At 43.2% G+C, this 13,434-nt stretch overlaps 1 protein-coding gene across 8 annotated transcripts in view; it reads right to left on the reverse strand.

The window, feature by feature from the left end:
- The window catches only part of Ttc27 (tetratricopeptide repeat domain 27), a 143,530-nt gene that overhangs the window by 108,283 nt on the left and 21,813 nt on the right, over positions 1-13,434 (reverse strand). For all 8 annotated transcript variants that reach the window (XR_015621710.1, XR_015621709.1, XR_015621713.1 and 5 more), the window contains 3 exon segments: positions 12,843-13,007; positions 7,418-7,551; positions 3,081-3,193 (listed from right to left, as the gene is read on the reverse strand). Coding sequence is in view for 2 of the 8 variants with exons in the window: in NM_001106706.1 (NP_001100176.1) it covers positions 3,081-3,193; positions 7,418-7,551; positions 12,843-13,007 (412 nt within the window). In the remaining 6 variants the exon portion in view is untranslated.

The following is a 13,434-nucleotide window of genomic DNA, read 5'->3' on the forward strand; positions in this document are numbered from 1 at the left end:
CTGTACTAGGACAACTGAAAGGAATGAAACCATCCAGATGGGAAATGACAAATTGTGACCTATCCACCCAGCAGAATGCTGGCCTACACATGTCATTGCAACTACAGATTAAGACACAAACCACAGAAACAGTAAAGGAAGTAATCACAGGGAACTACAGAGAGCATGGAAACAGGCAATGGAAGCGCTCGCATGGCCTGGGGATGCAGAGTTAGAGTAAGCATGCTGTTAAATCCAGAAAATGACAACCATAAACTTAGGATAGCATTTTCTGTGAGGAGGAAGAACAGAGGGAGACATGGGAAAATGCACAGGCTGAACTTCTGGTTCACCATTTCCACTTCACTGCTTAACATGTAACTTAAATCACATGTTACATGAATTACTTGGCATGTAAATATCATTCGTATTAGGAAGGGTGACAGACAACGAGGTGTGGCAGCTGCCCCTGAAACCTCAGCACTCAGGAGGCCAATGCTGAAGGGCTGCTCCTAGTGTGAGGCTATCCTGGGCTACAAAGGAAGGCCCTGCCTCAAAACCATTACTTTAAAGGGCTGGAGATTTAGCTCAGTGGTTATGACTACCTGGTGCTCTTGCGAGGACCCAGGTTCTGTTCCCAGTACCCACATGTGGTTCACAACCGTAACTCTGGTTCTAAGGGATCCCAAACCCCCTTCTGATCTCCATGGGCATCAGGCATGCATGTGGCATACACACATAAATGTAGGCAAAATAGTTATAATTCTAAAATAATAAAAGTTAAAAGGTACAAAAGCACAAACCTATAAAATAGTAATAGTTCCTTATAATTTTCAATATAATTTAAAGATTTTGATGAGCATGAATGCTTACGTGTAACTTTTCCAGACCTATTTAAGGTTCATTTTTATTATTTTTAATTGTCTATGTGTATTCATATTCATATGGGTATGTACGTATGAGTGCAGGAGCCAAAGGAGACAGAAGCATTAGATACCCTGAGGCTGGAGCTACAGTTCAAGGCACTTGACCTGGGTGCTGAGAGCTGCCCAACACATCAGCGACGCTCCACACTGAGCCGTCTCTCTAGCCCCCAACTCACTCACTCACTCACTCACTCAATTTATTTATTTATTTACTTACTGGAAAGCAGGATCTTGATGTGTAGCCCTAGATGGTCTAGAACCTACTACGAAATCTACTCTGGCCCTAACCACACACCTGGTCTACACAACAAAACAAAATAAATGGGGAATGAAATAATTAAAACATGCAATAAACATATTCTCTGTCTCTCTCTGTCTCTCTCTGTCTCTCTCTGTCTCTCTCTCTCTCTCTCTCTCTCTCTCTCTCTCTCTCTCTCTCTCTCATACATCTCTAGTTTGTAGCACAGAGGAATAACAAGATAATCCATCACTTAGCCCTGCAGTCCTTGCCATGCTAAGGCTCTGTTCTATGTATGAACAAGAACATTACAAACTCACAAGACAGGATAAGAACCTCATTCAAAGTACATTAATTCCCAGCTCCTCTGTAAAACTTCTCCTGTAAAGTGAGAAGCACTGAGAGGAGGAGAAATGTCAGAGGCTCATTTCCAAATGACCATCAATAAAACCAACAGAACTATAATCCAGCCACGTTTTAAGAAAGGTGGAAAAAAAGAATAAAACTATTTCCATTAAATAACATAAAATTCTATAGTATTCAAAATAAATTTACTTCAAAATATGCATATGCATAGCCAGGTAGTGGTGCACACCTTTAATCCCAGCACCTGGGAGGCTGAGGCAGAGCTCAAGGCCAGCCTGGTCTACAAAGGGAGCTCAAGGACAGCCAGGGCCATGCGAGCGCTTCCATCCACCTGTTTCCATGCTCTCTGTAGTTCCCTGTGATTATTTCCTTTACTGTTTCTGTGGTTTGTGTCTTAATCTGTAGTTGCAATGACATGTGTAGGCCAGCATTCTGCTGGGTGGATAGGTCACAATTTGTCATTTCCCATCTGGATGGTTTCATTCCTTTCAGTTGTCCTAGTACAGTGAATATTTTTCTGTCTCAAAAAAACAAAACAAAAACATATATATGTATATGTACATATATACACACATATATATATACACACACACATACATACACACATATTTATTTGTATTTAAATATTATATATGCTACACATATATAATACACACACATCTTTGGAGGTCAAAATAGTCATTCTCAGCTAGAGAAGTGGTGCATTCAAGAACAGTGCTGGCCATACAAACCTGAGAACCCGAGTTCAGATCCCCAGCAACCACAGAAAAGTCAGCTGTGATCACGTGCATCTGTTACCTAGTCCTATGGGGATAGGCAGCAAATAGGTGAGCATCAGGTTCAGTCAGAAATCCTGTGTAGAGTCCTGGTATGAATGCTCACAGACCCCCTCTGCTTCTGTATGAGTCTCTCATACATAATCTGTCAGGGTTTCTATTCCTGCACAAACATCATGACCAATAAGCAAGTTGGGGAGGAAAGGGTTTATTCAGCCTACACTTCCACATTGCTGTCCATCACCAAAGGAAGTCAGGACTGGAACTTAAGCAGGCCAGGAAGCAGGAGCTGATGCAGAGGCCACGGAGGGATGTTACTTACTGGCTTGCTTCCCCTGGCTTTCTCAGCCTGCTCTCTTATAGAACCCAAGACCACCAGCTCAGGGACAGCACCACCCACAATGGGCTGGACCCTCCCACTTTGATCACTGGTTGAGAAAATGCCTTACAGCTGGGTCTCATGGAGGCATTTCCTCAAGGGAGGCTCCTTTCTCTGTGATAACTCCAGCTTGTGTCAAGGTGACACACGAACCAGCCAGTGCATAATCATTCTCGCCTATTACTTAGTATTTTATTAAAAATCTACACCCATCTGAAGATAACCAAAAACTAAAAGAAGGAGCTACAAACTTAATAGACTCTGGAGCTCTGATCCTTTCATTTGCTGCCCAAGCCATCTCCACCTTCACAGGCTGTACAATTCCACTGTACAGGGAAATTTTAATGACGATCTTCCCAAACTCAGGGGGACAATGGTGAAGGTGTTCCACACAGCCACGTCAGCCATTAACGTACCAGACTCCAAGGACCACAGCAAGCTCCTCAGCACACAGGTCTGGCATCTGAAACCGCTCACTATCTGCTAACTTTATTTCATTCAGAACGGTATCATCGTTGAGCTCAAGATTCTGGTGAGACAAAGAAAAAAATATTTTGAACAAAAGTTATATTTCATTTATTCATTCATTCACTCACTCATTCATTCAATAGATTGCTAAAGGGGATAATATTGATGCTTGGTGGGTTTCTTGGAAGAAGGTTGGGGTACATTATTTTTGTTTTGATTTACTTTGAGTTTTTGTTTGGTTTGGTTTGGCGTTCTGTCTCTTGTTGGTATTTAACACAGGGTCTCACTCTGTAGCTCTGGCTGGCCTGAGCTCACTAAGTAGACCAAGCTAGCCTTAAGCTCACCTGCCTCAGCCTCTTGATTTTTGAAGGTATATAGTACCATGTCCCGTGTAACACACCCTCCTGAGGTTTTAAACACTAGTCAATGTCTAAATATGGTCAGCATACTGTCTCTTGTGGAATACACAGTTGGGAACAATTTACCTGGTGAACAGGTCCCACGTGCACCTCAGTGGAAGTAGATCGACAGTTACCTCTACTGAGTGACCCATATGCAAAGGAACCTCGGAAGTAATCCCACCACCGCCCCACCCACTTGTACTCTCTACCTGCCCATCTCTGTCACCGCCATCTTTCTACCCTGTCTTCCATCACTGGAGGGGTGTGTATCCATCCCTGTGGTCATGGTTCTTGTCACATAATAAGAGTGGGCTAGCAGCCGAGGTACCACAGCTTGTCTGCCTCTCATCACTCAAACGGAGGCCCAGAATGTGGACTGCCAACACAGTGCTCGCATCTTCTGAAGAGAAGGAGTCACACACACTGTAACACCCTCCTGCCTGTGCATTTGCTTGGAGTCAGGTAAACTACTGTGGCAAAGCATACTGCTTTGTAAATGTAACACACCTTTCACTAATGACTCTGTGAGATGTCTACTTTAAAAAATAAGGAAAATAAGTCTTAAAAACTAAAAAGCATATGAAAGCTCTTAGAAAACAAAATTAAAAGTGGACCAAAAATGTATGCAGCTACTTCAAAAAAGAAGGTCTATAAACAGCCAATCAAGACACACAATGCCCTTAAGGACTGGCACAGTGGCCCAGCAGTACTGGCACTCACTACCAAATTCAGTTCCTGGGACTCATGGCAGATCCCAAGCCCGCGTCGGCAGTTGCAGTCGCAGTCACAGTCGCAAGGGAGAAAGGGTTCTCCAACAGGCCAAAGAACCTGCAAGCTGTGCAGGGAGCTCAGGGATATGGTGAGCATCACCCAATCTGTGGTGGGCTCTTGACTGACGCAGAAGCCTTTGAGTCACCCATGTCCCTCTACAACCCTTCGCCATGCTCCTGTAAGTCCCCAGTAAATTTATTTAATGCTAGGCTTGGGTGAAATCATTTTTTTTGTCTTTCTTCTATGTGCTGTCTGTGGTAAATAGACAGTTCTTCACATCTCCTCAGAGAAAGTCACACAACATCAAATAAGTATCATACAGTACAGGAATGACACTTAATGACAGAACTCACAGGGCATCTCTACAGAAGCAGAAGGCCTTTGGCAAACTTCATTGTCTACTCACGATAAATGTCTGAAGAAACCAGGATGAGAATCAACATATCTCAGCCTGCAAGCAACTCTAATAATCCTCTTTTTATATATATATATATATATATATATATATATATATATATATATATATATGTATGTATGTATGTATGTATTTCATTCTAACAGTTCTTCTCCTTTAGAGAACCTGAACTCATGCTCCGAGGTTGTTTGCTGACCTCATACACAGTCTGCTCACATACACAAACACACACTATACATATCATGAAAGGCTTAACTTTTGTGTGATTGGACTTCAGAATTAAATCTCTTTCTAAGACACTGTTCTAGCCTAAAGATCAGACTCCAATGGGCAACCTAAAGTTTAATGAGGAGCTTGGGTAAGACCAAGAACAGAGAGGAGGAAATTAAGAATGAGTGCACTCATTACACACTCTCTGACTAGTGTTAACTATAGCAACACACACACACACACACACACACACACAGAGTCACAGTCACAGTTCCACATCGTCGAGGAAGTGATGTCATCAGGTTCTGTGTTTGCTACAACCCTCTCCCTCATTCACCCTTCTAGGACCAAGGCTGTTCCCTATGAAAGCATCACAAGAGTCAGTGAACTGGACCTCGCCCAGTGTTCTTTTCAGAGGCATGGTTCTATGTGTAGAAAGGGGCCTCAGTTGAGGACATGGCTCTATGAGATCCAGCTGTAGGCATTTTCTTAATTAGTGACCAACGGTGATGGTGCAGCCCACTGTGGGTTGTCCCACCCCGGTCTGGTTGTCCTGGATTCCATAAAAAAGCAGGCTGAACAAGCCAGAGGAAGCAAGCCAGTAAGCGGCCAACTCTCCATGGCCTCTGCACCAGCTCCTGCCTCCAGGTTCCTGCCTTCCTTGAGTCCCTGTCCTGACTTCTTCCAGTGATGAATTATGATCTGGAAATGTAAGCCAAGTAAACCCTTTCCTCCCCGTACTTGCTTTTTGGTCATGGTGTTTCATCACAGCAATAAAACCCTGACTAAGACACACTCCTCTCTCTCAGCCTCTCTCTGTGGCATTAGTCTCAGAACACAATCCAAACTTGATACTCAGTGTACTCAAGGTAAATTTACTTATAGGTTCTAAAATGAAGTATACGAAAGCACAGCCACTAAGGACATTAAAATCAATAAAAGGACAATTAAAAACTGTAAATGTGGGGCTGGGGAGATGGCTCAAGAAGGAGGAGCACAAGAAGCTGCTCTCCCTGAGGAACCAGCTTCCATTCCCAACACGGCCATGGCAGCTCCAGTTCCAGAGGACACAATTCCCTCCGTTGGCCTCTGTGATCACTACGCACATGTGGTACACAGATATACGTGCAGGCAAGCACACATACACATAAAGTAAAAATGAATCCTTAAAAAAATGTAGTTACGGGGCTGGGGGTTTAGCTCAGCGGTAGAGCACTTGCCTAGCAAGCACAAGGCCCTGGGTTCGGTCCCCAGCTCCGAAAAAAGAAAAAAAAAAAAAAAGAAAGAAAAAAAAATGTAGTTACATATAAAACTGGAAGTGTGGGACCTCTGGAAAGTGAAGATATATTCTCAGCCTCCATAAAAGCAACCATTCTAGACGCTCAAGTTCAAGCCACAAGAAAAGATTCATTAGACATGGAAAAAGCATACCAAAGCAGCAAGCGACCCAAGAACGACCGGGTAGAAAGCAGATCGTAAAATGAGAGAAAAGGAATTCTGGTCACTGGCTTATGTATTTAGGAGAAGCCAGAGAAATGACAAACCTCTGAATGTTAAAAATACCCACAGAAGACCAAATAAAGGGAGTAATATAGAGCTGGGTGTGGTGGCTCATGCCTAGCGCCCCAGTGTAGGGGGCAAGGACAGCCCTGAGCATTGCTGACACAGGCTTGGATGTGCCAAGGACTCTAAGGGCTGCCTCAGAGCCATAGGAAAATGACAACATCAGCCAGGCCCGAAAGGAACGACAAAGCTTTCATCAGGAGCCCACAGAATAGTGCTATTCATCAGTGTGCACAGAGATTAGCAACTGCTCCTTCCTGTTCCTGATGCTCACAGCCTAAGACTGCTCACCTACACACTTCCTATCCAGAATAGCTAAGCCCTCCCCGACCCTGTGCTGTACCTAATGGAGAGGCTACAGTTCAAGGGTACAGAGGTAGCAGGCTCTCACCTGATCCCAGCTTAACTGCATGTGTGTGTGTGTGTCTGTCCTTTCTCTAATCCCTCAATACCAACCATCAGGGCTCTGACCCAAGCCAGTTGGGTTTTAGCATACCAGCACTTAGGAGGCTAAAGTAGGAGAGGCAGGAGCTAAGGGCCAATCTTGGCTACATAGCCAGTCCCTGCTTCAAAAGGAAAAACAAATAAGGTAAACAGGTATAGCAGTAGGTGGTTTCTTACTCTGTCTGCTTTTATATGTCAAGGGCAACACAGTAGGACTGCTAACTCATGCCTACCACACTGTAAGGGAGCTGTGCTGTCTGACTGTGGGTGCAGCTGGCACCCACTGCAGTCAAATGTATCCCTTCAAACTGCAAGACAGAATAAATCCTTCCTTCCTCGAGAAAATTATAAAAGAAAAAAGTACTGCTTATCCCCATTTTAGGTAAAAATAAGCAACGTCACAAAGGTTCTCAGTCTCTTCTCATCACTCAGTGTTTGTGATACTCACTTCCTGAAACAGTCACAGGAACTAACAACTCACCTTGGTTAAATACTCCTGGGGGGTGGGTGCTGGGCTGAACTCACGACTGCAAGGGACATCCTCTTCTCTCCGGACATCTACAATCAGCTGTGCCACATAATTCTCCTGGAATCGTGTCCTTTTCCCCAAAGCACCTAAAAATTACAACAAAGTCTTACCTGTGGGTCTGTCAGGCAGATTTACAGATTTACAGTGCAATCACGATGACTAATATTTTCAGAGTGCTGAAGTATTTTTTCCATTCACATAGGAAAGACCTGAGGCCTAGTGATGATAAATTACTTCAGATAATCCGAAGCCAATGAACTGCAGTGCTAAGGCTCACAGCCAAGACTTCTGACATGAGATTCTCAATCCCCATTTTTGCTTATTTTTACTCTCTGTGAAAAGAATAACTTAAGTACTATGGTTAGAACTCACGCATCCACACATACATATCATATACATATAATGTTTATACACACACACACACACACATGCGCGCGCACGCGCGCGCTCGCGGAAAGACAGGGCCTGACATTTGTCACCACTCGCTCAGGATCACAGGATCCCCTGCATTAAAGCCAGCACTTAGCTGGGGCCTCAGTGAGTACCCATCTGGCTTTTCATGATCCAACATGTCTTCTTTACGTCTCTGAAATAATACACTGCAGAAGAGCTATTTTCAGACCACTTTGAAGAAGAGCAAAAGTTTCAACATCCACTCTCTGGAAAATGTGGAATTACTAAGAGCAGCCAACGAAATCTGCTTCCTATACTGAGGAGACTCGGGCTCTGAGTAACTCTCAACCCTGAAACACGTCAGGGTCAAGACGGCAGTGAAGTGGCTTAGAGCTGGTTTCTGTGAGTGAATGCAGAGCTGTGTAGGAAAACAATCTGCTTCCCCATTTTATTTGTGAGTCTATTTGTACTTTCAAGCTCTTCACCTTGACCTTGGGAAAAATAAAAACCTGTAATAGCCATTAAATATACCAATGATTACAACTGAACAAATAGGGCAACATGTCGTTAATACTTAAATGATCCCCGAAAAATCTCCTATAACAAAAATATTTTTTAAAATATCTCTGAAATGAACCTCATAAATTATATATAACTATACTTTCAAATACAGTCAAAACTCCAAGTTATTTATGGCATTGTTCCAAAAACTATGAACTAGATATTAAATTACTTTTCCCACACCAACATGTAATAAAAGATGGCTAAGGTCCCATAAAGTCATATGAGACTGACGATACAGTAAAGGGCTTTCCTGAGTAACACTGACTCAATAAGAAGGACTGAATGTTGGGGCTAAGAACAGACCTAGGAGATGAGCTAGGTCTCAGGGATGCTCACCCTAAACCTGTAGCTGGTGATGTTGGTTCTCATTGGTCATCCATCCAACTATACTGTAATAAATTAGGACACAGCAGAACAGGGTACAAAGCAAGGTTTCTTCTTTGGCACTCAGAAGAAACAACAGGATTTAAGAAAAATTCTGAGGGTTGGGGACTTAGCTCAGTGATAGAGCACTTGTTCAGCAAGCGCAAGGCCCTGGGTTCGGTCCTCTGCTCCGGAAAAAAAAAGAAAAAAAAATTCTGTAACTCATCCATTCTTTCAACATAGAGTATACATCCTGTATAGCCTCAGAAGGTGGCCTAACTAGGGAGAGGAGGAGGGATAAAGAAAATGACAGATACATGAACACATGGATAGAACAGCTGGGATCAGATGTATGGGCCCAAGAATGCAGAAGCCACAGCTCCCTGGAAGCTCAGCACGTTTATTATATACAGTTGAACAGGGAGACAGGGTGATTACATACAGACAAACAAGGAAGGGTTGCTATATGGAGAAACAAGACGCAGCAGAACAAGAAGCAGCCTTGTAGGTAAGTGCAGGCCATGTAGGGGTATGCAAGCTGTAAACATCTAAGTGGCAAAGCTCAATGGACACTTTCTGCATACTATCAACATTCACACTGGAACCTGAGGAAGGTCTGCCATTGCTCTGAGCCTCATCCAAGGAAGGCTTAGTCCCCCAGCCCCACCCCAATGAGACTGAAGCACTGATGCCTGACATGGCCATGTCCTTGACATTCACTCAAAACTTCATCAGTTTTTGATAGCTGAGTAGTACTCCATTGTGCACATTTTCTGTATCCATTCCTCTGTTGAAGGGCATCTGGGTTCTTTCCAGCTTCTGGCTATTATAAATAAGGCTGCTATGAACACAGTGGAGCACGTGTCTTTGTTGAATGTTGGAGCATCTTTTGGGTGTATGCCCAAGAGAGGTATAGCTGGGTCCTCAGGTAGTATGTCCAGTTTTCTGAGGAACCTCCAGACTGATTTCCAGAGTGGTTGTACCAGTCTGCAATCCCACCAACAATGGAGGAGTGTTCCTCTTTCTCCGCATCCTCACCAGCATCTGCTGTCACCTGAGTTTTTGATCTTAGCCATTCTCACTGGTGTGAAATGCAATCTCAGGGTTGTTTTGATTTGCATTTCCCTGATGACTAAGGATGTGGAACATTTCTTTAGGTGCTTCTCAGCCATTCGGCATTCCTCAGTTGAGAATTCTTTGTTTAGCTCTGAACCCCATTTTTTAATAGGGTTATTTGATTCTCTGGAGTCTAACTTCTTGAGTTCTTTGTATATTTTGGATATAAGCCCTCTATCTGTTGTAGGATTGGTAAAGATCTTTTCCCAATCTGTTGGTTGCCGTTTTGTTCTAATGACAGTGTCCTTTGCCTTACAGAAGCTTTGCAGTTTTATGAGGTCCCATTTGTCGATTCTTGATCTTAGAGCATAAGCAACTGGTGTTCTGTTCAGGAAATTTTCCCCAGTGTACATGTGTTCAAGGCTCTTCCCCACTTTTTCTTCTATTAGTTTGAGTGTATCTGGTTTGATGTGGAGGTCCTGATCCACTTGGACTTGAGCTTTGTACAGTGTGATAAGAAGGGGTCGATTTGCATTCTTCTACATGCTGACCTCCAGTTGAACCAGCACCATTTGTTGAAAATGTTAAATTTTTCCCACTGGATGGTTTTAGCTCCTTTATCAAAGATCAAGTGACCATAGGTGTATGGGTTCATTTCTGGGTCTTCAATTCTATTCCATTGGTCTATCTGTCTGTCTCTGTACCAATACTATACAGTTTTTATCACTACTACTCTGTAATACTGCTTGACGTCAAGAATGGTGATTTCCCCCAGAAGTTCAAACAATGACTTCATGAAATTCACAGGCAAATGGATGTAACTAGAAAATATCATCCTGAGTGAGGTAACCCAGTCACAAAAAAAAACCACATGGTATGCATTCACTGATGAGTGGGTATTAGCCCAATAGCTCAGGATTACTCAAGATCCTGACAATTCACAGACAACATGAAGCTCAAGAAGAAGGACAAGCAAAGTATGGATGCTTCAGTCCTTCTTAGAAGGGGTAACAAAAATATTCATAGGAGGAAATGCGGAGACAAAGTTTGGAGCAGAGACGGAAGGAGAGGCCATCCAGAGACTGCTACACCTGGGGATCCAGCCCATATAGAGCCACCCACCAGACCCTGACAATATTGCTGATGCCAAGAAGTGCATGATGACAGGAGCCGGATATAGCTGTCTCCTGAGAGTCTCTGCCAGAGTCTGACAAATACAAAGGCGAATGCTCGCAGCCAACCTTTGCACTGAGAACAGGGTCCACACTGAAGGAGTTAGAGAAAGGATTGGAGGAGCTGAATGGATTTGCCAACCCCATAAGAACAACAATACCAGCCAACCAGAGCTCCCAGGGACTAAACAACCATCCAAAGAGTACACATGGAGGGACCCATGGCTCCAGCTGCATATGTCGCAGAGGATGGCCTTGCTGGGCACCAATGGGAGGAGAAGCCCTTGGTTCTGCTAAGGCTCCATGCCCCAGTGTAGGGGAACGTCAGGACAGGGAGGTGGGGCAGGGTGGGTTAGGTGGGTGGGGGAACACCGTCATAGAAGAAGGGGGAGGGAGAATGGGAGAGGGAGTTTATGGACTATGGACCGGAAACTGGGAAAGGAGATAACATTTGAAATGTAAATTTAAAAAATCCAATTAAAAAAAAAAATAGGGGGCTGGGGATTTAGCTCAGTGGTAGAGCGCTTACCTAGGAAGCGCAAGGCCCTGGGTTCGGTCCCCAGCTCCGAAAAAAAAAGAACCAAAAAAAAAAAAAAAAAAAAAAAAAAAATTTCACTTGTCCTTTGCAACACTGAACCCCTGCTATACTTTGGTTGGTAATATCTCCCCAACTCCTCCCCCCAACCTCTCCTCTCTCTCTACTCTAGCTGTTCTGGAACTTACTCTGTAGAGTAGGCTGGCCTTGAACTCAGAGATCTACCTACCTCTGCCTCCCAAGTGCTAAAATTAAAGGTGCATTATTTATTTTATTTTATTTTATTTTATTGGTTCTTTTTTTCAGAGCTGGGGATCGTATATTTTTTTTATTTTACTTTTATTTTATATACATCAGTGTTTTGCCAGCACATGTGTCTGAATGCAGGTGTCAAACGCTGAGACAGGAATCACAGACAGTTGTGAGCTGCCATGTAGGTGCTGAGAATTGAACCCCAGACCCCTGGAAAAGTAGTCAATGCTCTTAACCACTCAGCCATCTCTCCAGCTCTTAGATGGTACTCTCAGGAGCTGAAGAAACAGCTAAGAAATACAATAGGAATGTGACAAAGGATGGAAACAGCAGGAGGTATTCACAAGAATGGGCCCTACACAGGGGGTGGGGGCTACACGGGGGCGGGGCTACACGGGGGCGGGGCTACACGGGGGCGGGGCTAAACTGGGGGCGGGGCTAAACTGGGGAGTCAAGAGGAGAGAGGTCTTTGAAGGTTTACACCAGAATCGAATGGTCCAAGGTCCATTCATGTACTGGCTGGCTGCATGACTACAAAACATTTTTGAACAAGGAACAGACTCTATGAAAAAGGATCCAAATTTGTTCTAAAAAAATTTTTAGGTAAAATCTTTAAAACGTATTGTGAAATAAAAAATAGGTAGGCTCTAGAAAAGTAAATACTAGACCAAATATGGTAAGGCGTCCCAAATTCCAACACTACAGAGACTAATTCTAGACTATCACGAGTTCAAGGCCAGCCTGAACTATGTATTTAAAAAAAAAAAAATCTAGAGGACGGGAGATTATAAACACATCCCAACAAGTTCGCTTTATATCTTCTGGTCGGTCTAGCCCTACACTTAAAAAAAATTGAAAGGGAGGGGGGTGCAAAAAAAAAAAAAATTGAAAGGACTGGAGAGACAGCTCAGCCAATAAAGGCTATGGCTCTCAAGCGAAAGGACAAAAGAAAATCAATTGCAAAATACAACACAAACTGCCAACATACACACTAGCTTTACTGTAAAATTAAATTGAGTATCCATGAAAAGTAAAGTCTTACCTGTCAGGTCAATCTGTAACTTGCTGATGTCTTTAGCAGTACTGAACCGGTCTTTTGCTTCTTTATATTCATAATAATATAAAAATACATGTGCACATTCCAGATGAAACTGAATAGCCAAAAGTCGACCTGAGTCACCCTCAAATAGATTCTCTTTTTTCGTCACTGTGAGACAAAAGATGAAACATTAAAAACTAAGATTATGCAATACATAGCGCAGGGTTTAATTATTTTGAGGAAGTTTAAATACAGAAAGGAACACAAGTACAACAGTAGTGAACAGCTGAGATTCCCTGAGGTTTATATGCTCCAACTACACAGCTACGACTCTACATACATAGCCTTCTTTCTATACCCACACAATCAGTCTTAGGAGATGCTACTCACAGCACTGATCCTTCCTAGGTACTGGTCTTAATCATCTTATAAAGCATGGCCAGAAATATGGGAACATGGGATGCTGAGTCAAAGAACCAAATCAGTCTGCAAATTAAACACCATGGAAAATCTGAAGAAGGGAGATTACCTGAGTTCACTTCACAGAAAATACAGATTTTTCTCCCTTGAGAATGGAAACATGCATGTTTGTGTG

Source organism: Rattus norvegicus, chromosome 6 (assembly GCF_021556685.1).
Source record: "Rattus norvegicus strain SHRSP/BbbUtx chromosome 6, alternate assembly SHRSP_T2T, whole genome shotgun sequence".
NCBI classification, from domain to species: Eukaryota; Metazoa; Chordata; class Mammalia; order Rodentia; family Muridae; genus Rattus; species Rattus norvegicus.